The following is a 24,223-nucleotide window of genomic DNA, read 5'->3' as shown; positions in this document are numbered from 1 at the left end:
TGTCTCTGTCGTTAGCCCCCCAGCGCCCTCACCCCCTCCCCTTTGTATTTATACAGAGCACAGATAGAGAACTGCCCTCTTCCTCTATGTATATTTGCCCCCTGAATGAGCACTTCCTCCGCAGAGGCTAGCGTGGGAGCTTGTCTTCAGGGGGACCGGCACGTAGCAGCAGGTGTAGGCTGGCCAGGGCATTGTCATGCTGGGGACGTCATGCGCAAACCAACCCTTGATCTTCCTCTTTGAAGTGCTGGTGTGTGACAGGGGGGCTCGATACAGTACATCCAGCCAGGGGACGGACCGTGGCATCGGATCAACAGAGGGCGCCGGTGACTAGTGAACACAGGCTGCACCTCCACCACCACCTCCACCACCCCCCTCCTTCTCCTCCTTCTCCTTCTTCTTCTCCTCCTCCTCATACAGGCTGGTGCCAGGCTCACAGACTGGTGCAATAAAATTCTCACCTCATTATCTGAGACCGCTACATCACAGCCCTGTGTTGGGGGGGAGAGGGGGTGGAAGTGGGAGAAGTCTCGGGGGTGGGGAATGAGAGTCGGGTGGGGTGGGTGAGAGTAAAGCCATTGAATTGGTGGGAGAACAGAGTGGATTCATTCATGTGGCTGTGTTGACACCTTTGAGGCCAGCGAAGCTCCAGCCACACTGCGACACTCTCAGGCCCACTTTACAGGCAGGGGAGGCCCAACAGAAGCCGCGTTTTTGACCTTATTAATTGTTCCTACGATGGGCTTACTGTGAAAATGATCGTAGTGGTTGTGAGAAAGGGCCAACGTCACTTTGCACCTCATTACAAACAAAAGGGTTTCTCGGAGAGAGAATATTGAGTCATCCTGACGCAAAGTCTTTAAAACGTCTTGATGGAGGTGCAAATTGCATTTTTATTTAAGTTGTGATAAAAACAACACTTTTCTGTTTTCTGCTAGTTAAATGGTTTGATGCAGTACCACATGATATGCTTGGAAGTACTTCATACATCCCATGTAATCACATATTCGATTTTTAGCAATCAGACTTGTTCTTGCACAATGAAGTTAGCTAAAAATAATTTTGAATAAAATAATAATATGATGATAGGGATAGTCGTTAAACTTTGGGTTGTTTCAACTTGATGTGTTTCAATGAGGCAGATGAAGCAATGAACAATTAGGGGGCGGGGGGGCAGCTGGTGTGTCGTCCCCTTATCTACCCTGTGTACAGCCAATAAATCAATATCAAATCTAAGGAACAGGAAGCCAGATGGCCTTCCTCTAAACCCACAACCCTACAGGCAGAAACCTTCAGAGTCGGCCTAGCTACTGTACCTCTGGTGCTCCCAGCCCGCCCTTTGAAAGCATAGACATGTAACAAGCAGCCCATGAATGACTAAAGGGGACAAATAAGCTGTTACGACTGTGGCCAAATCATTGTTTGTGTTTCCAGCTACTTCAAAGGCCCCACCGTGTTTGATATGCAGTCGTTCCCCGTCCCCGTCCCCCAGCCGCCCCACACCTTGATCCAAGCCGCATACAGGTGAAGGGGAGGGGTTAGTCCGTTGAGAAGAGAGGTGGTGGAGGGGTGGGTGGGGGAGAGGCCTACAGTTTCTCCTCAGCCCTGCCTCCGGGGCAGTTGACCAGCACGAGTGCTTCGGACATGTCTCTCATTCCCTGGAGTGCAATCGCTCTGCTACACCAACAACGCTGGACGTTTTATTTATTGCTACACTGATTGATTACTTTGTTGTGGTTTTTTATGCACCTTTACCGAATACCAAGTAAATTAGGGACGTGCTCCACAAAACACGTGACGCCTTGTGGTTCTCATCTTGAGGACCATAACCATTACTGTAGCTGCCCTTCACCTATCTAAGGGAACCACTAGGAGAGAAACCACAGCAGAGTGTCCGGTGAGGAGCGGACAGCTCCCGATAGGGTTAATGAGGTCACCTAGCTAAAGACATCCCAGCCAGACCCATTCTGATTTCTGTGTTGGCCAGAGGGGTCGGGTTAAACAGTAGTTTGATTGAATGGCTGGTTCACAGGCCGGTGTGAAATGCCAGCGCTATTGCAATCTGGGGGCCCAGAGGAGTAGGGGGGGCTCAGTCCTGGCCTTTGTGTGGCCCGTAGTCTGAGTGCGGCCCCATTGTTAGTGTCCACACAACCCCCCTCCCCCACCCCCCTCCCCCCCCACCCCAGACTCTCCCTTCTCCTCCTTTGTCTCGGGCAGCTCAACCATTTCCCTTAACACAGGTCAGGGTAGGGTCGTGACTTTGGACACTGTCTGTCTCCCCGTTCTGCACACTCATAAAATGCGAGCGACACACAGATGCACTGTTGTCATGCATCAGCGAGATGGCCTGCGCTGGCTGCAACAGCTGGCCGCAGGAAATATGACGGAGATGGGGGTTACGCCTCAAACGGATCACGGGTGATTCGAGTGAAGGCACGCTTCTAGACTACATTAACGTCGCCGTTCATCACTTTTATTGATACCGCACATTTGACAGGTGTTATTCATGGGTTTCTATGACAACAGTGACATGGTGGATGTATAAAGAAAATTTTTTCGATTTCCAGATTCATCAGTATGGGAACCATTTATATTGTAGAGGCAATTGATGAATAAAACAATAACGTTAACATCAGCAGGATAGTTTGGGAAACAAAGTATTGTGTCTGACTCCCGGCCAAGTGGTTCTGAGTTTAGCCCCTAATGTCTGCAGCCTCCCCTGTGGGCATCCTTGAGTTGCATAACCCCTGCGTAACCCCTAGCTTATGCTGATAAAGATTACCTCTGTAACAAAACCAGGTGTATCTCAATAAAATGACTCAATACTCTATAGTAATAAAAAACTGTTCTTGTCTGAGATTAATTAAGTACCATGTTAAGTCATCACACTAACAACAACAATAATATTAACAACAAGTTCTACTTCAGCCTGAGTCAGCTCTCTCTCTCTCTCTCTCTCTCTCTCTCTCTCTCTCTCTCTCTCTCTCTCTCTCTCTCATCATCACAACCTGGCCTTCATGCAGATAAGAAGAGGAACTGTAGAGCTGTGTGCACAGCGCAGGTCAACAGTGTGAGGAGGCTGGGGACAAGGTGTACAAGCGCGTTCCCTGATAAGGATCACTGGGGGTTTTTGATCTGCTACAGGGCGTCATGCTGGGAGGACGAGCCCCTCGACACGGCTGGTACAAACAAGCTGAGCCTTGAAGGCCGGCCGGGCGCTAAGGGCTAGTCAAACAAATACACAAAGGATAGTGGTGAGGCTCTGGTAATATGTAGTGGAGCCTGAGTGCAGGGCACACACACACACACACACACGCACACACACACACACACACACACACACACACACACACACACACACACACACACACACACACACACACACACACACACACACACACACACACACACACACACACAATCACAGAGATACACAGTCACACTCAGGCACAAACATACACATATACACACGCACACATTCATGGACCTGTCCACGAGCATCGACGCACACATGAATGCAAAAATACACAAAAACACAAACACACAGATGAAATTCTTTATTTGAACGTTGAGGTGCAGATCATATGGGAAGCCCAACTCTATTACAAACTCTTCTCTTTGACCTCTGACTATCAGAATAATGTCAGTTTGAGATGTTCAAGAACACATGCTGAGCACTGTTGTATACCACCTCACCTTGTAAAGGGAGTTAGTTCTCCAGACTTGTTGGACCTCATCAACAAGGTTATCAATACGATCATGCCAGGGAATGTACAAAGATTGCATATCTTAGACGCCTTGTTGATGTGTGCAATGGTTTCCGTATGCTACCCAATCTCTATGCATAACATAGTGTGGGGAATGGGTTTCTTGATACCTGTTAGAGCGATTAAACCTTGTTGGCAGTACCACACACACAAACACAAACACACACACACACACACACACACACACACACACACACACACACACACACACACACACACACACACACACACACACACACACACACACACACACACACACACACACACACACACACAAAATTCTCCTTTGAAGCATCTTGTTGAAAAGGAGAGGGGCGGGGGTTTGGGGTGGAAGGGGCTCTTGTCCCTTTAGCATTTTCAGGCATTCACCCCATGCAGAGAAGGCCAGACAGAGCCTTAGGCTGGAGTACAAGCCATGGCCTGAGCCACATATCTCTCTGTCTGACCCAGGGGAGGAAGGCGTAGCCTCCAGTGACCAGGGTGGTTCCTACTTAGTTTACCCCTTACGTTTCCCCTCAGTGACAGTTAGATTGCAGAGTGGATATTTATTATACCTTTGGAAATTCTCCATAGGCTAGTCCTGCAATCATGCATGTGTTAGGGGGAATGTCCTGTGGGTAACTACAGCATTGCTCTGACAGCTGTCTGTTGGTAGAAGGTTGTCTTTTGAGATCACGATTGTTGAATGGATCTGATTTCTCTGGCAAATATACACACACACACTTCTCTGTTAGATTGATGACACTTTTCTGCAAGTATTTTTGTGCAGGTTTGCTTGTGTATTTATTGTACCTGTCATCCATTTATCGAACACTCACGTTCATGACAGAACTTGGTTACAATGTATCTAAAGTATCTCCAGTGGTGGGGACCCACAATGCTTTCATTTACAACCCCTCCTCGAGGACATCAAAGGGTCTCCGGGAGTGAGAGTCCAGCTGGCCTGGTGGTGTGAGGTTTTCTCTCCTCTCGCTATCTCTTGCTCCAAAGGATCTTGTTTGTGTAGAGGATGTTTACTGATGCCAGGAGAGACAAACAGCGTCCTTTTCTTGTTTGTAGGCGCCCCCCACCTCAAACAGAGGCCTGTGAGGTTTTTCGCTTCTTCTGCTGTTCGTACACGAGAAAGACAGGCCGAGAGCAGGACGCGAGAGGAGGATGTGTCATGTTGTTGTCCAATGTTTACCTTGTCCCCCTTTCTTTTCAACACTTCTACACCGTTCCCCGCATGCGAACCCAGAACGGTGATAGCGCAGTGTGGAATACAACTGGCTTCACTCTTTCGTTCATAATTAGGATAAGCCTCTTACTAATAGATGAGTCTCAGTCCATGGACGTAACAATCAGTAGTGTTGCGATTTATTTAATTTGTCGTAAAACAAACACCACTATTTTTTTTTTTTTGCTATTCCTTATAGTATCAGGAAGAGTGACTAGATAACCGTTGAACGCCTTTTTAAGTATCTAAAATGTAGTGATAGCTCTGTAAATTGATTTAATACACGTTGCAACCCACAAGGGGTCACTCTTACTCACCACTACTGTTGGACCCACAAATGTTTAGATAAAAATATAAGTTATTATTCCCCATTTTGAGATGTATACTTTAAGTTGGTAAACTGCTATTTAATATCTCATTAATTTTTCTCCAATATCTAACAGCTGTTACATGATAGAGAAACTGGAATCATGTGTCATGAAAGGTGTTTTAACAGATAGATTATCTAGTTCTACATGTAGACTCTACAAAAAGCCAATCACAATTATTATCAAGATGGTTTGCAAAAAGGTGGTGATAAATCACTTAATTGTCCAGATTTGCCCCATGTATTGGCACCTGCAGTTGTGGCGTTTCATTCCACATCTATAAATCATGGTGGAGTGTTAACAACACTGTAGTTCTATAGCCCGCACACTTCCGTTGCGCCCTGCAGGGGGCACGATGCTTTTACATTGTCACTGAGTTTAGAATGTATTAAAGTCATCAGGAAAGCTATACTTTGACATAACGAGTGTCTTATCGAGACATTTGTAGGCCCATATATTAGTGGTGTCGTTGGTTTTCTGAAATGTGTAATTATTGTAGATGTCTCTGCGGAAATTCCCCGGGCAATCAAGAAAATAATAGTTGTGACGTCGTATCCTCATTACAATTAGGCTACATTGAATATGCAAAAAAATTATCAGTGTTCCTCATTTAAATAAGTCACGACACGTTCCTAGTCGTCATAAATAATAATAATTATTATATCTATGGAAGTTTGTTCATTTGAACTACCGTTCATTGAATTCTAGAAATGTAAATGTATCTGTTATGTGATGTTGCATTGACTACGTTAATTCGTATAGATGTTTGCAAGTTAACGTGCGTTATTCTATTTGTAATAATGAAAAATCACTTATAATATTGTAACTTATATCACTCGTGGCTGTGTTCCCTCCTAGACAGAGCAGTACAACACCTGCGCGGACTTCCTGTAAGAAGCGTCAGACCTGGGTTTGTTTGTTTTTTCCAAACTGGGAATATCGCCCAGCTCACGCCTGTCGGATGGACTACAGCAGGGGCGGTGTACCATAATAACTTTTACACCACAGAATTGGAAGCGACGTTGGCGCGAAGATCGTCGAGATCCGTCAATGTAAGTACTATTATTTAATGAAATAATGCTTTTCACGGTAAACTCTTTTTACCCTGTTCGACTTCCGGGGAAAAAACAACCTTTACAGGTATGGTGACTGGCGAGTTTCGGTATCGGTGGGCAACTGTGAGTGTGAAAACGTCATGTTTGAACAATTCACTTGTTCCCAATGATACAGCGGTTTGTGTTTTGCTGTTTCGAAACTGCCGAGTTTACACCCAAATCCCTTTTACAGCTCAATGTGTCGTGTAACCTCGTTCCCGACGTAAGCTACTGAAGGTGAGCCATGTTCTTGGGACGACCAGCAACGAGTGAGTTGCCCCATCGCCGACGTCCCTGAATCGTACTTTTATGACCCCCTCTATCAGTGGCGTATGTCACGTCAGTGTAGCGATAAGGAACGAGCTGACTGTCACCCGCTGACAGTGGGTAGCCTACGGTGAATTATTTATGATTCTGGCGACCGCATAATTAGCCGTCAGATGCGTAAGGGGGTCATTGCTGTCTCTCTCCTCCCCCCCCTTACGACAGGATTAATCAGTGAGGATGTAATGAGAAACATGATATGTTTTTAGAAATGGATGAATTAGAAATATTAAATAGTGGAATTACAAGGTTTTCGGATAAATTCAATGACAATAACTATTGTAGCATCCTTTTGGGAAACTTATATAAATGAATTCATAATAATATACTTTTTTTAATTTAAGACTATTATTATTTTATCGAACAATAATGGAAACCTAATACTTGCTGCAGATATGGAGGAAATACGTACGATAAAGTGGTTTAGTTTCTTAAGTGTATTATGACATTTGGGGGAACAGATGTATGCTTATTGCGCAGTACTATAAAGACATAGACCCACATACCAGTAGATTAAAGCTCTAATAATAATAAAGACAGTAAGACAAAGTCATAACGGAAGTTCAAAATCAGTAAAGAAAATTATGATGAATTATGTATTGTTTATCATTATCATTAGTATTAAGGGTGATATAATAAATATTGGACCAGGATACGTAGAGGGGGAATGTTGATGAACACATTTTACCTATAATGTGTTTTCTGAGGCGCATTGACTGAATTGTTTTGTAAGTAAATGCAGCAACAGGCTGAGTAGACATGATGACAAACAGTCTCACGGCCAGTGGTGGGAAGTGAGAGTCAGCGGCTCACCTGTGTTCCTTAGGTACAGGGCACGCATGTGACTCCAACATATACCATCTGAACCAGTTACTTGGCTCAGAAAGCGGGGAATGCCACCTCTGGTAATCCTATGAGCCCATAGGACACTTCAAGACTTTTACCCAGAAAGCTTAGAGAGTCACATGATCGAGAGACATTTGATTTCAATATGTTTAGGAATATTGAGCAATGAGCACATTTTCCAGTCTGCTCTTGTTGTTAAAAAAAAACGAAGCCATTCCAATGTTGGAACGTTTCGACTTTCAGAGACATTGATAACAGCCTATCATTTCGTACAGTTGGCTCCCTTTCAAACAGGTTGGAACATTTTTGCACTTTGGTGCTTGGCTGCAGCCGTAGAAAATGGCAGTTTATTCCAGTTTCAAGTTCCCACCATTACCCAAAGCCACTGCAATGAATCCAGTGCATGTCATAAGTAGCAGGTAGAGGCTAGACATTTATTTAAAATGCATGTTATTAAGGTGAAGGTAGGGATTGGGCATCTTGCTGAAGGATACCTACAGGTAGACTAAAGACCTTGGGGCTTGAGCCGGGTGACCTTTTGGCTGGGAGCACCCTAGCCAGAACATTGTCCTGCCCCCTTCTTGTTTTCCCTCCTTGTGAGTGAGATGGGGAGCAACTGCTCCTGCTCCAGTGCGATGACTAAAGCAACCCCCTATGAGCAAGAGCCTTCATACTCTCTAATCTGTCTGTGGCGTCGATATGGTTTGGTGATCTGTGTTTTCAGTCAACAAGGGATGTCAAACGGAACCAAAGGTAATCATCTTATGATGTCGGTTCTCGCTAGGACGAACGACGTAACAGACAAACATTGTGGCCTGTGGTTGTTTCCTTGAGGGTGCCACCAATAAGGTACACATGTAATCACAAAGCCATGTCCTTTTTTTAAAGGTCATGTGAACCATTTGATTGAACTCTGAACCGCCCAATTTGTATGATGGTGTTGGAATGACACCTAGCAGCCCGCTGCCTAGACGATGGTCATCTATCTTCTTCTCTCACCTTCACTGACTGTTGCCGTCCACAAGACTCTCGAGGTTCAGAGGAACACGTGCCTCTGATGAATACATGCGCTTCGTCATGTGTAAAAACTCCCCAGGAGATCCCAGCCAACTTCAATTAACCGGTAAACAATGTGGCTGGGTGACAACCACAGCGTGCCTATCATTCCTTGGCCTACCTGAATACCAGCCAACCTATGCCTACTGTCCGCTGTGAGGGCAGGGTGGGTTATTTACAATAGTCCGCCAATCTTTTCCTCTGCCTCATCGTCGAGCGACTGGGTTTAAGGTGCGTGGAGAGAGCCTCGCCTGGTTTCTCATGTTTGTCTTGCTGCTGGTTCCGGTGGGCCCTATCGGTTACTGGAGTCGCTGTCACCTGAACAATGAGGGAGAATGGCCTTGAGGACAAAGTCCGAATTGATCTCACCCCGCCTCGCCTGTACACACGCACGCATGAGCGCCCACAAAGGCCTCTGTACGTGCAGGGACAGACGGCAGCCACCGAGGCCTCTGTCTGATTTGTCGGTCCGACCATCGGCCAATGGGAGCTATTCGTCTTCAATAGTGCAACATCAGCCGTACGATCTTAACCACTGACATACAAAAACATACAGATCTGAACTGGGAACCCACAAGGGTGGACTTAGGCGGAATGCTTCAGACCCCCGCCCCCAGCCAGCTTCGGCTCTCGCACCCTTGTGCACACCAACCTATTCTCTCTCTCTCTCTCTCTCTCTCTCTCTCTCTCTCTCTCTCTCTCTCTCTCTCTCTCTCTCTCTCTCTCTCTCTCTCTCTCTCTCTCTCTCTCTCTCTCTCTCTCTCTCTCTCTCTCTCTCTCTCTCTCTCTCTCTCTCTCTCTCTCTCCATCCCGCCTCACTCAGTCTCTCGCTCATACCGGAGACACAATCATTACTGTGCTGGTGCACTGGAGAGGTAGGGCTCTGGTTTCAGCCAGGCTTCAGTGGCGGGGGCCTAGCTGCTGGGTGAGAGCCTGTTGTTTGTGTGGCTGGGACGGCTCAGCGTCTCGGCGACATTAGTGTCATCCGGGCCGCGTGAGTAGAACAGAGCTTCTCATCATTTATTTTGGGTGATATATGTTATGCTTTGCTGTTTATTGCTGCTTGTTATGCTACTTAGGAATTGTACGTTTGGTGGTTTTGGTCCTTGCCTGGTGTTGGGTTACCACTTCTGCTGTCACAACACCTAAAAGGTTGACCATTGATTCACACACACACACAGTTGCTGTTGCTTCTCAATCTTTCTCAAGAAATGTTAATGTCTTTCTCGTGCATCAATTTCATTTCTAACAGATGACTGTGTATAGATGGTAATGGACCAAGACTTTTCCCCAAAGAATGCAATCATAACTTGGGCTCTCCTCATGAGAGGGAATTAGGGGAGATTAAGCTGCTCACGGAGGGATCCAGACCTCTGCTGATTGGATGCGCGGCGGTCATTAGCGGACAGGATTGCATTGCTGCTGCCGTGTTCCCATGGTCATTGCAGTGGCGTGGCGTGCCTCGTGTTCCTTCACATTCGCCCGGTTCGGCGTTAGCCTGCGTCCTCGCCGAGTTGCATTCAGTCTAGCCGAGTGAATGAAACGCACACAGTGACTGATTTAGCTGAGACTTGTGAATTCCCTTTGTCCCTCAGGAAACCTGCTGAGGGGAAACAGCTGTGGCTCGCTGCTGCGTGTGGGATTTGTGTCATTTCCTGTGTTACTGGGGCTGTTTTCAAACGTACAGCCTTTCAGACCTCTCTTTCTCTTTTCCCCTCTCCAACCAGATGACCATCATTGAGATCTGAAGACGGGCACCGGGCCAACAGAGGATACAGGTCTTTAAAATGGAGTTCTCTCGGGATGTACACGGGGAGAAACACTAGACGATACAGAAGAGCCCTTAGGAAACAAGACACCGGATTTCCCCGGAGAGAGGTGTGCACGTGTGAGGAGGAGGAGGAGGAGGAGGAGGAGGTAGTAGAGGAGAAGGATTGCTTTTCCAGGAGAAACAAAGGAAGTACGGAGCGTGGTCAGTCTTCCAGTCACCATGACGGAGCCCAAGACCGCCGCCGGCGGGAGTCCCGCGGCGGCGCTGGCGTGGGCGCGCGTGTGCAAGGAGTGCGGCCAGCAGCACGAGGGCCAGGACAACCACCTGTACGAGTACCAGGACGAGGTGGACGACGAGCTGGTGTGCCACATCTGCCTGCAGCCGCTGCTCCGGCCCATGGACACCCCGTGCGGCCACACCTACTGCTTCTTCTGCCTCAGTAACTTCCTGAAGGAGCAGGACTTCTGCCCCGTGGACCGGCTGAGGCTGCAGCTGCACCAGTGCCGGCCCTCCAGCCTGCTGGTGCGGAACCTGCTGGACAAGTTGATGGTGCTCTGCCCCCACAGCGAAGAGTGCCCCCAGCAGATGCAGCGCTGCGAGCTGATGCCTCACCTGCACAACAGGTGAGCTACGAGCGGGGGGGGGGAGCGCTGGCAGGCGTATGTTGTATTGTTATGAGCGTTGCCTTTATAACTGAATATGAACCGGGATAGATATCCAGCCAGTCTGCTGAGGCTGGTGTTTTTTTCTCGACAAATACATCCTGGTCGATACTATTTTCTAAATGGTCTGTAATCACAAATCGACTCCATCAGGCTAGGGGTCCCTTTTTTTTTTAATATTCCCGTGCATTCCCGGGGAGAATGATCTGCATGTGCTTTGGGGTATTGCTGCGCACGATGTCCTCCCGGGCATCTGCCACAGGTCTGTGTTCTTGCCTGTCTGATGAGGCCTGTATGGGCACATACACCTGATCACTCAGTGGTTACGCCATGAACCGTTGCTATCAGGCCAAGTCATGCTTCGCTGTGAAGGGCTTCTAGTTTAAGCTACACCAGATATCGAGGACAACTTGATAATGTGAACACTATATGAATTCAATGTTATGTTCTGGACTGTTTCTTGAACTAAACTATTCTATTTTAAATTCAATATTCTTCTGAGTATCTTGCATTGAGTACCAATAGATATCAGTTCTCCAGTAACTGGTGAGACTGCTACGTGTGTGAGATGGCAGCCCTGTATAAACAACTCGATAATATTTACATCCTGGCAGAATGCTAAATAAATAGCGTCAACACAATTGACAATTCCTTGACAATGTAACTCAGAATAAACATTGAGTTCATAAGTTGATTTAAAAAAAAAAAAAAATAGTATAAAAAATAAAAGTTGTCTCTGCGCAGAGAGCCCACTGTGCGACTAGCACTCCAAGGCTGGAGTGCTGCAGTGGACCCATGAACAGTGGGTACACTCCGGGGTTAAAGCAGGGGAACATCCTGGAGGGCACAGCTGCAGACAGGGATGCCACTACTCGGTCTCAGGAATGTAGCTCGTGGTATTGCTGTCTGAGTCAGCTGAGGTTCTCTCAGTTCCCCTCAAGAGCGATAATCGTGGTACAAAACAAGGCAATGGTCACTATAGAAAATAACTCTGTGTCTTGGCGTCCTGCAAACCATATTTCTTATGGACATTCCCATTACAATCCTCAGTGTTTCTTCTAAAGACCTTTTTTTTTTTCTTTTTTTTTTCTTTTTTTTGCCGCAGCCGTGTAATAGCACAAGCAAATGTCCTGTTTACCTGAACTCACTCTCAACTGTGATGGACATATCCTGCAATTTGGCCCTTGGCTGATAGCCGTCTGCCTCCATGTTATTGTTCCGACAATGCTGGCTGTGGAGCCTAAGTTTCCTGGTAGTGGTCGCGGTGCGAGCCTCTGTGAGTGAATGTTTCGCTGGGATGGACCTCTGCCCTGCTGCGCACCTTCTAGCATAACGTTTAAACAAACAAGCAGCAAAGTCCCTGGGTTCAGGAAATAAACGGCAGTGGTTTCACCAAGACTAAATCAGAGTCCACCTGCCCCCTACAACCACCGCTACCTGCCAAGACTCTGCAATGCAGTAAAACAGTACAGAGCACTTGGCTAAATTCAGTGTGTGGGGACAAGCATCTGGTTCTCTTACATAGTCACATAGTCTGTGCCAGCCTTTGAAGCCCCCAAAACAGCCCCCCCCCCCCCTTATTTATTTCAAGAGACGCACATAAACGCGTATTCACTATGATGGACCTCAAAGGAAACTGTCAGTGGGCAAGGGCTTCCATATGGGGTATATATTATACACATTTCTGTTGACTGTATCACTCATTTTAATTCATTTTCATTTTTTTTATTCACTACTGTTCAGATGTCCTGTTTTCAAGAAGTTGAAAGAAGAGGCAGAGAGGAGGAAGAAGCCCTCCTGGAAAGAGGTCAAGGGGCGCAATGGGGAGGTGGAGGCGTGCGCGGAAAGCAAACTTCCAGCGGCTCCGTCCAGAACGTCGACTCGAGAGCACTCCGACCCTGGCCTGATCAACCCAGCCTACGAGGAGAGCGAAGAAGGTAGAGTAGTTCCCTTAAAAAAAAAAAAATCTGTTTGTGTTTCCTGTGGTGAGCTAATGGTTACTCAACGGTTAAATACAGATTGATGTTAAGCCAAAGTGGGAACATAGAAAGTGACTTCACGGTGACAGCAATCTGTGTGTTGATCTAGTATGTAACCAGTGTGTGTGCCTTCCCCTAAAAAAGGTAATGTGTCACCAGAGAGAGTCTGGGTTGTTGTTGGTGGGGATCATTGTTAACTGTAATCTCCCGGGAAAGAAGAATAGCTGATGTGATTTCAAAACTTAAGAAGACACATCTTGGATTCAGCCTAACCTCTGAAACATGTAGACGGTTAAGTCAGAGGCGGTCTGGGATTTAGGGGATGAGGTCACATCCCTCAGGCATCTTATCCAGGTGAACACAGACACAAAGGTGTGGCAGGATGAGGAGAAACTGACTCGCTGCTGATGTTTCCTCGGAAATGTCCTCTGTTGGTGTGTCACGCCTGTCTACCCCCCCCCCCCCCCCCCCACTGCGGGCCTGTGGCGTTGTGGGCGGAGAGTTCCAGGAAGGTGGGGGGGGAATGGTTATCCCCATAGTTACGACCCATGCAAACTTTGTCGTACTTTTATCGTGCCGTCGTTGTGAAGGAGCGTTGTGATGAGAGATGTTGTGTATTTATTGCGCCACACACCGTGGTGTTATAGAGTGAGCGTGTGTGAAGCATCACCCTCTCTCAGACGGGAACATCACAATCAACTTCTGCCCAGACAGGGCCACACACACACACACACACACACACACACACACACACACACACACACACACACACACACACACACACACACACACACACACACACACACACACACACACACACACACACACACACACTGACACACTTCGCCACCGGTGTCCCTATGTCGTGACTTTGAAGAGTATACTAAAAGGCAAATACCTCTCGAACAGAGCGCTAGTACAAGTGGAGCGTTTACAAAGACTGGGGGAGACTGGCAAAACATAGGATTTGACTCCAGTTTTCCCTTAACCAAGGTCTTGCAGTCAAAGTAATAAAATGGCATAGAAAATACAAATTATTTGTAAATTAAATGATTTTGGGTTCACTGACTGTTTTAAGGGAAGCGTGGATTCTCAAGTAATCAAGAAATCCAGGAATCCAGTACAAAAACACAAAATATATTCAACACGCCATCGCTTATGAGCAAGCATTGTATTATTTTTCCCATTGGACGACACAAAAGGAGAAGACACCTCCGCCTCGCAGCACTAAACCATGCATCCCCCCGTTGGATCCCCTGCTAGACCGCGTGTTGTTGTGTGTTCCCCCCCGCCCAGACACGGGCGCCCTGAGGTCCAGCCTGGTGGCGGAGGCCAACACGGTGGAGCTGTTCCGGGACGAGCCCGAGGACGACCTGGGCCTGCGCATCGTGGGAGGGAAGGACACCCCGCTGGGGAACATCGTCATCCAGGAGATCGTCCGCGACTCCCTGGCGGCGCGTGACGGGCGGCTGGCCCCTGGGGACCACATCCTGGAGGTGAGGGGGTCACTCGCTCACTCGCTCACTCACTCACTCACTCACTCACTCACTCACTCACTCACTCACTCACTCACTCACTCACTCACTCACTCACTCACTCACTCACTCACTCACTCACTCACTCACACTCTAGATGAGGACTGTAATGGACACTTACATAAGGCATGATTTTCTCGAGACGTAAGACAATGTCGGCTCTGTTATTATAGTAACCATTTCACGGTTTGTGTCGCGCTTACTTGCCTTTGGGGGCGGGGGGGGCGGGGGGGGAGAGACTGAGACAGCCTGGGGTGATGGCTATACCACAAGGTACATCATGGGATGGCCGAAGGGGCTAGGGGCAGCCCTATCTGAAGCTGTGCCCTGAAGGACGTTTCCCTGCTTTAACACTGGAGTGTGCCCGCTGTTCAGGTCTCACCTCAACGCTTCAGCTTTTATACGATTGGCGTGTTGGGAACATTTATTTTCAAAATTCTTTATGATAAACTCAGTTTATTACTCCGTTTATTACTAAGTTTAATCTGAGGTACGTTGACAATGCAGTACAAAGAATTCCCAGCAGAGTATGGTGAGTGTATCAGACCAGAGTATAAGGGCAGATGGTCTGGGAAAAAGAGGTGGCATTTCTCCTGGAATGTTTTGACTGGAAAACGGAGGGGAAATGGAGGCTTGTTTGCATAGCTTAACAAGGTCAAACCATTTTTTTTTCACCTTCACACAAAGGCAGCCTTACTGTTTATGCCTATGCAACGAAATTCCCATGATCTGTGAAGATGTGTTACGTAAACATGGAGCTTGTATGCAGAGACGGAAAGCAGATATTCAAGATAAGCAAGTTTGCGGCGATGGGTGGGACCAAGTCCTTAGGGAGAATCCATGCTACTTGTAGCTAACTTAACTGACATTTTTTTTGAAAGTTGTTGATTTTGTTAGTGATTAACTCGGTGACAGTCTTTTCAAAAGGGGCAAGGTTCATCGACAGTTACTTGAAAAATAGAATCTGTCCTTGTCTGACCCTCATGCTGATTCTAATCTACCAATAGCTCTGGGCTGACAATAGGTTGTGTTTTAGCTAATATTGAGCTTTTGTAGGGGATGGTATGTAAACCCAGAATGTTCTGGTCTACAGTAATGGTTAGGGCTTCTTTACCTGTACTGGGCTAGCCTGGATCAGGCAACAGTACTATACGTTAGCGCAATGGCACCCAAAGAATGTCCCCAAAAGACACTGAAATTAGAGGCTGAAGAGAGAGGAGTCTTTGGAAATCCCAGTGCAACAACTGCGGCAACTCAAGAGTTGGCTTTTTTTGTAAAATTCAGAATTTTCGCTTCAAGTGTGCAGTGGTGGTTGAATGTAGGACAGATGTGAATGGTACCAGCTTATAGTCCTTCTATGAGCAGCTTCTGGGTCAATTTTAGGTGACCTTGGGTGTCTTGAAAGGCGCCTCTAAATTAAATTTATTATTATTTTATTATTAATTTTAAACAAATTTGGTAAAAAAAAAGACTCATTGCTATGCAAATATTTCTGTTCTCTAAATAGTTATGATACAATAAAATGAAGTTATATTATTATGCATAAATAATATTAGCTTAATTCCATGTAAACACTCTAGTCTTTCAGACAAGTGCCATGTTGTTTCCAGTAGAGTCTCTCTTTCGTTCCCTCTCCTTTTCTTTCCCCCTCTGCTCTTTCTCTCCCTCTCATTCTCCTTTCTCATGCTTCCCCACCCCCCAGCCCCTTCCCCTCATCTCTCCTTGGCTTTCGGCCTCTCAGTTTTCCTGGAATGTTGTGCGTCTGTAAATCGACCTAGGCTGTCGTCTTGCTCCGAGCTCTGAGCTCAATCCCTGGCTCTGAATGCCCTCCAAAGCACTGCTCATCCTCCCCGGCCAGCCAATCCCAAACCAGGGAACGAGAGCCAAATAAGACACCGGGCCTTTGCTGCCGCAGGATATGAAATGTATACATGTTATGACTTTTTGTTGTCGAGAACCGGTGGTGAAACCTTAAGTAGGAGTGAGGGAAGATTCCACCCCCGAATAGGTTGAAACTCAATCACAGACGCTTGAATCAATGCATTGATTTTGGCAGCAGCGATGCAACACATGTTCCGTGTTGCAGATCATGTTGTGGCTGGCTTTGAGAAACGCAAATAAATTGAAACAACCCTGCCAAACCCAATGGTGAGGGGGGGTTTCTACCAAACATGAAAGCATAAAACCACAGGCACTATGTACAATCTGATTCATATAGGGGAAAGTACATGAAAAGTATAATATAAGAGGATAGAATCTCAGATAATCCTTATCAGGTGTAGTTGGAACACTATATGTAGACGGGCCGAGAGCAGGCTCCAAACCGCGCCGTGTTTTCAACATAAACACGCAGGAACATGGCTCGTGAGACCCCCACCAGCAGGGGACGGCCCCGGTGAAGGTGCTGTTCTGACCGGCCGCGCGGTGTCCTGTTCCCCAGGTGAACGACAGCAGCCTGGCCGCCGTGCCGCACTCCAGGGCCATCGCCGTCCTGCGGCAGCCCTGCTCCGTGCTGCGGCTCACCGTCCTGCAGGAGAAGGGCTTCAAGCCCCGCGCCGAGCCCCACCCTACCACCGCCGTCGGCCCCGTCGTCACCACGGGCCCCCAGGGGTCTCCCGGCAACGCCGCCTCGGCGCCCCACCACGGCGCGGTCGTCCAGGTGATGCTGGTCAAGCGGGACCGCGGCGAGCCCCTCGGGATCAAGCTCATCCGCAAGTCGGAGGAGAGCGGGGTCTTCATCCTGGACCTGTTGGTGGGGGGGCTGGCCGCCAAGGACGGCAAGCTGAGGAACAACGACAAGGTGCTGGCCATCAACGGCCAGGACCTGAGGCACGGCACGCCCGAGACCGCGGCCCAGATCATCCAGGTAGGGGAGCCGCTCCTCGTTTACGTTGGTTAAACCATGATGTCCTTGGTTTATTTTATTTTTATTTATTTTTTATGCATTAAATGTTTTATAGAAATTGCAGAACATTTATCGAATTCATTCGGTACATAGTACATAGAATACATATTTGTACATTATGTTTTTCTTAAGGCGAATTTTCACAATTCTCAGTTACAAAAGTGTTTTGTTCGGGGAGAAATGCTGAATGATTGCAGCATGTCTCAAACTCAAAAATAATCGTTTGAATAATCATGATTTCAATATTGACCGAAATAATCGTGCTAATGATCCTTTCCATAATCGAGCAGCCCTAGTTTGCAAACCACTTAAGTTTAACTGCTAAAATTATGTGACATAATTGTGTACTTATTGTTTTTCCTCACCAGCCAGAGCTAGTGTGGTTTAGAGAAAACATATCCTCAGACATCGTTTCCACAGTGTGACTGTGCGCGTACATAAATGGACGTGGGTGAATGGCATCCATTCCACCGTTTCCACCACCTGAATACATGTGTGTTTGTGTGTGTGTGTGTGTGTGTGTGTGTGTGTGTGTGTGTGTGTGTGTGTTGTGCGGGCCGGGTGTGTCTCCAGGCCAGCGAGGTGCGTGTGAACTTTGTGGTGATGAGGTCCACCGAGGCCCAAGAGGAAGCGGACGGCGGTGGGGGAGAGGGGAGGTCTGGACGGGGGTCCCGACGAGTGCCGGAACAGCAGTACTTCAGACGCCACTCCACCTTCCTGAAGGTAAGCGCGGTCACCGTCAGAGCGCGGCCGTGCAGTTCACTCGGCTCCGCGCCGCTGTGGCTCCTCTTTGCCGACTGGAGGGGAACGGGAGTCAGATTTTTAGAGGCTTCAAATGATCTGGTCTCGGGTAGCAGTCTACCTGTAGGCATCACAGAGCGAGAATCCTTTACCCCTACCCACGCATTAATGAACTATCTACCGAATGAGTTCGATAAATGTGTCTGCTCAATAAATACAACCGACATGTGCAAGCACTTTTGACCTTTGTACCTGAGCCTCATATCGCCTAAAAAAAAATTTTTTTGGTTCCGGTTTCCGACCGACCCTGTCAATTTATGTGCGACCCAAATTATTTTATGATCATGGAAGAAAAAATAAAATAAAAAAATATGCAAACTATAATTACGTTTTTGTACAGCACTTCTTCATTCTGTACAAGGATGAGCGCATTCTCTCGTTTTTAAATGAAAACAACCTACCTATCATTCGCTGCCGCTTGAAAATAAAATAAAAAAATAAAATAAATTCCCTACCTACCCATGACCTCAACTGACAACCAACAGGAACCAAACTTTCTTTTTTTAGGCCTATCCAGTCATGGTCCTGTATATTAGACCAGTGATCCGTCCCTGTTGTGCTTACAGTATGCCCTATCAGTAGCCGGGCTAGCACCCCCTGCAGTCGGAGGTGAAAAGCTCTTGAGTGTGGACGCCTGCTTCACTTAACAAAGATAAAAGGCCCCTTTCTTCATGGCGGGACCCCCCCCGTCCCGATCAAAAGGCCAGGGGTGGTGCGGCTCTCTGCTACACGGTCTCCGGCGTGTTGTTGTTGTGGGGTTGTTTTTCCTCCGGGTCATTTCTTTGGGTGGCAAGAGGATCAAAGCTGGCGACCGTTGGCTTTAGCCTGCCGGGAAGCTCCTTTGAGTCTCGCTGCGGTGGGGCTGGTTCCCTGCTGGGGGGAGGAAGAAAGCGCCCCCCCCCCCTCTGCTTCCCCACCAACAGCACCTTCGCCCCTCCCCCCACTTCCCCACCAGCATCACCCCCCCCCTCCCCCGAGCGCGACACCCCTCCCTCTGTCTCAACCCCCCCCCCCCCCCCCCCCCCCCCCCCCAGCTGTCAGGTCCCACACGTCCCCTGGACTACGAGGGGGCCCGGCGTTGGGCCTCGCACACTCTGGGCCCCGCCCGCTTTATTCCTGCATGGCTCCGCATCTGTTTGCACAACCGACTCGACAGAAAAGGATCCATTAAGCCAGAAGAGTCTCCCGGAGACGGGTGTAAGATAATGGGCTGCAAATGTTCACACATCCCCACACCCCACACCTCTCCCCCCTCTCCCCCCGCCCCCCCTCCCCCTCCCCCTCCCCTCCCCCAAGCCCTTAAATGAATATCATCCTATTCAAGGACGGCGCTGTCTGAAAAAAGTTCTAATCTCACATTAGCTTAATCGTTTGTGGTCGGAGTTGTTAGGGCTTCGACGCAGTGTTTGAGAAGGCAGTCGTACGAGCGCAGATGGTTTGTTTTCTTTGCCAAATACCTTGTTGTTCCCACCGTACTGTCGTTCTGGTCCTGGTTCGTGTTGTTAAATTGGGACGCGGCAGCGGGCAGGGCTGTGGTTCCAGATGCATTGTTTGTTGTGTTCAGAACCGCATGAAAGGAACCAGAAAGGGACAAACAGGAATCCAAATAGTCTCTTTGCTTGGTTCCACAGGGACTTATACCGCAGCAAAACAACAACGGTTTTAATCACATGCTCTCTGCGTACTCATCCAAACTTATTGCATTCATTTGCTGCCTTATTTTGCCGTGTATGCATTTAAACTTGCCTTCATACGTCACCGTTGCGCCTGCAAGCATCATCAAGCATTAAAGGCTACAGCCGCACTGAGTGAGCCTGCCCCTAGTGGCTAGCCAACTGAGGAGTCCGGTCTCTGTTCATCCTGTCGCCCCAGGACCCTCCCAGTGGCTTCTCCAGCCAGGAGAAGACGGTGAGCCTGAAGAAGGAGCCCAGGCTGTCTCTGGGCATCACCATCGCCGGGGGGCGGGACTGCCGCTGCCGCCTGCCCCTCTACATCACCAGCGTCCAGCCGGTGGGCTGCCTGCACCGGGACGGCACCATCAAGACCGGTACGCCCTCCCAGGGCCCCGTCCCTTTCCCTCTCTCTGTCCTCCAGTTTGAGTTTCTCCGTCTCTTCTCTTTTCTATCTCTCTGTTGCTCTCGCTCGCTGTCTTTCAATTTAAATCCGTCTCTCTTTTCTTTCCTCTGTCTCTCTCTCTTTGTCTCTTGCCTTTGCATCTCTGCCTTTCTGCCTCTGTCTTCTATTCTCTCTCTCTGCCTCGCTCTCTGCCTCGCTCTCTCTCTCTCTCTGTCTCTGTCTGTCTCTGTCTGTCTCTGTCTCTCTCTGCCTCTCTCTGCCTCTCTCTCTCTCTCTCTCTGTCTCTCTCTCTGTCTCTGTCTCTGTCTCTCTCTGCCTCTGCCTCTCTCTCTCTCTCTCTGCCTCTCTCTCTCTCTCTGTCTCTCTCTCTGTCTCTGTCTCGGTCTCTGTCTCGGTCTCTGTCTCTCTCTGCCTCTGCCTCTCTCTGCCTCTCTCTCTCTCTCTCTGCCTCTCTCTCTCTCTGCCTCTCTCTCTCTCTCCTCCCCCCCCTCATGCGTTGCACACCGGTCTTACCGACGTGTCTCCAGGTGACGTCCTGCTGAGCATCAACGGCGTGGACCTGACCCAGCTGAGCTACGCCGAGGCGGTGTCGGTGCTGAAGGCCCAGGCGGCCCAGGGCCAGGTGGTGCTGCGGGCGCTGCAGACCACCGCCGAGGAGGCGGACGCGGAGGACGGCGGCGGCAGCGGCGACGAGGCGGAGGCGCACGAGAGCGCCCACGACGACGACCTCAACTGGACCCCGCCCTGGACCAGCTGGCTGGGTCTGCCCAGGTACGGTGGGATCGCGCCGCCCCGTCCCCCCTCTAGCCTCACACCCCACCTCTAGGCCTCGACCCCGGCTCCACTGTAATGCCCCCCCCCCCCCCACACACCCATAAGTGAATGAATATGTCTAGAAACAACATGCAGTTCTCACACGTTTTTTATATACGCTCCATTTTATTGAGCTGTAAATAACCTGTTTGTCGGATTAAATGTTGTTGTTTTTGATTATCTGGAGAGTTGTTCCATCGACTATGTCCATTTTATCTCATCGTCCATTATTCTCAGTTTCCCCTGTACCCATTTGAATGTAAAAGACGTATATATGAAACGTAGGGGTCTCCTTCCCTTTGCCCTCCAGTAACATGCACTGGTGCCGCGACATCGTCCTCCTGAAGACCAACAACGACAGCTGGGGCTTCAGCATCGTGGGGGGGTACGAGGAGAGCCGCGGCCAGCAGCCCTTCTTCATCAAGACCATCGTGCCCGGCACGCCCGCTCACTTCGACGGACGCCTCAAGTAGGTTCATCATCGCTACGGGCGTCATGCTGCTCAGGAGTTGTGTGATTATGGATTGACACTAAAACTGTTTGATGGTGCCGCGACGGTCACACTGCGTGCCATTGGACGGTTGGCAATGGATTTTCCCATGAAACACGCAAGTGATATCCGTGTCCAGATTGATCTGTAGATCTTCGGCGCCCTTTGTCAGAAGCAGCTTGCAAGAAGATTTGTCACGGCAATTACCTATCATGCCACGACTAAAAGCCCCTTTTGTTGTTTTGTATTTATCAGTCGTCTGAGAAACATTATCAAACTCTTTCTGCCAAGATTGTTAATGGGAGAGTTGTTTGTGGCGAATGTTATTAATCCGTCACAGAGCTCTGTCGCCACATGAGGTATTCGTTCATGACTGTTTAAATGACAGGCTTCCTAGGTCTCTTCCTCGGTTGCTAATTCCAGTCATTTGCTGAGCAGCCAACATGAGTGATGCGTCGAGAAAAAAGTGCTTCACTGTGGGAAAATTGCGATTGAATGCGTTCCCGGGGAATAACGCAGCCATCGTTTTGTGGACCCCAACGACCGTGTTATATCACGGTTTAGCTGTACTTCGGTCTTATTGTCACGGTTTTATAACAAATGACGAATACATGCATGTATTCGTGGTATTTTTGGTAGACGTAGATGTAGGTAACGCTAAGGACCAGGGATATGGCACTTCATCAACATGATAATACTTTGAATTGTACCTATTTTATGCATGTTGTTGTGTCAGAATATCGACTATTCATGAGGATAAATTGACCACCTATTTTGGTCAGAGCTCCTGTACCCTGTACAGTTAAGTCATCTGGGCCTTGGAAAACATCCATAATGTCTGCTGGTCTGTGGTTCCTCCCCAGATGTGGCGATGAGATCGTAGCGGTGAACGGAGCGACCACGGTTGGCATGAACAACTCCTCTCTGATCCCCATGCTGAAGCTTCAGAAGAACAAAGTCACACTCACCGTGGTGTCCTGGCCAGGGAGCCTCGCCTAATCAACACACACCTAGGCACTATCCCTTTCTTTGTGTCTGTCTCTCTATCTATTTCTCTCTGTCTCCCTCTCTCTCTGTTTCTCTGACTGTCTCTATCTCTGTCGCTCTGTCTCTGTCGGTCTGTCTCCCTCTCTCTGTGTCTGTCTCTATCTCTGTGTCTCTGACTCCCTCTCCCTCTCTCTCTGTGTCTATATCTCCCTCCCTCTCCGTCTTTTTCTATAGCTCTGTCTCTGTCTGTCTGTTTCAGTCTGTAATCTCTGCCATGGATCGTATGTCAGTATAAACTCATCACAGAGTGGGGGTGTTTTTAAGGTCTATCCGGAAATAATTGGGACAATCTGAGTAGAGTATTGGCACAATTGGGGTTAATCATTTTAGATTAATGACGACAATCAGTGGACAAGCTTTTAACTGTGTACTGGATATAATATTTTATTTTTTATTACATTTTATCATGTCTTTATGTACATTTTACTTCACTTTGAAAGCACCGGTACAGGTAATTCAGTCAGCTGTAGAATCCCAAAAAAGGAGTGCAGCATTTATATAATCATAATAATGTGATCGATGCAGAGTACTTTGTGTAGTGAGAACAAATGGACTGTTGGCCATGCCCACAGATGTCCATTTATCGTCATATTAAGTACATTATCATCACTCATGTTGTTTTATGACATGCATTTTTAAAGTATCCTTCAAAGCTGCTACAGTTCTTTAAGTGTGGATGTATATAGAAGATCAAAGACAAAGGTCAAGTATAGGTTAACCTGGGCTCTCGCTGTAATAGACTAGGCCACTTCAGGTATAGGTTAACATGGGCTCTCGCTGTAATAGACTAGGCCACTTCAGGTATGTCGCTCAACAACCTAGGGTCACAGAAGTCAACCAGGACCTAGAAGCAGCCTGCAGGCCAAGCCTGGACAGACTGAACGACATTTTGCCCAAGAATACAGCGGCTGATGATATTTAGCTGAAGCTAGGAATATAAATCCCATAATGAACACATTTGTGATCGGACGAATTATGCAGAATGTTGAGAGAGAGAAAGATGTGCGCAATTGATTGCAATCAATCAATGACAAAGTGCACTGTAGCATGCTAAATCTTGCTGAATGTATCATACAACGTGGGTGTGTGGTACACATTAAGGGAGAAATCAAGACGTGCACTTGCCTTTATTATAACCTTATCCGAAGGTTTTTTTTGCATTTTCCACGGTTATTTTTACGTGACGTTCTTCACACCTTTATTGTGTATGGTTTCAATATGAATAGGATGTGCTTATTATATTCCTTTATATTTCTTTTGGAACCGTACCTCAGCTGAGATGCTAATCACCAAGTGGCCTTTCTGATGTCCTGGAGATGATTTGAAATAATTCATGTTTTGGACCACTTCTATCATCACTTTCAATAAACTCGAGGAATTGTAATGTTTGTTCTGTTATTTTTTCGGGTTAATGTGTTACTGAGACTCAACGCACCCGATACACCCGATAGTATACAATGATATCCCAGTTTA

At 47.9% G+C, this 24,223-nt stretch overlaps 1 protein-coding gene across 1 annotated transcript; it reads left to right on the top strand.

The window, feature by feature from the left end:
• Positions 1-6,247: 6,247 nt before the first annotated feature.
• On the top strand, positions 6,248-24,134 carry lnx2b (ligand of numb-protein X 2b). Its single transcript, XM_060063059.1, has 10 exons — positions 6,248-6,403; positions 10,399-11,065; positions 12,848-13,041; positions 14,380-14,579; positions 17,059-17,484; positions 18,097-18,246; positions 20,197-20,371; positions 20,928-21,171; positions 21,524-21,682; positions 22,567-24,134. The coding sequence occupies exons 2-10, from the start codon at positions 10,662-10,664 to the stop codon at positions 22,700-22,702; spliced, it is 2,088 nt and encodes a 695-aa protein (XP_059919042.1). The 5' UTR covers positions 6,248-6,403; positions 10,399-10,661; the 3' UTR covers positions 22,703-24,134.
• Positions 24,135-24,223: the final 89 nt, after the last annotated feature.

The sequence above is a fragment of the Gadus macrocephalus genome, chromosome 10 (genome assembly GCF_031168955.1).
Source record: "Gadus macrocephalus chromosome 10, ASM3116895v1".
Taxonomy (NCBI): Eukaryota; Metazoa; Chordata; class Actinopteri; order Gadiformes; family Gadidae; genus Gadus; species Gadus macrocephalus.
The sequence above is the reverse complement of the archived record's forward strand: the minus strand, read 5'-3'. Positions and strand labels throughout refer to the sequence as shown.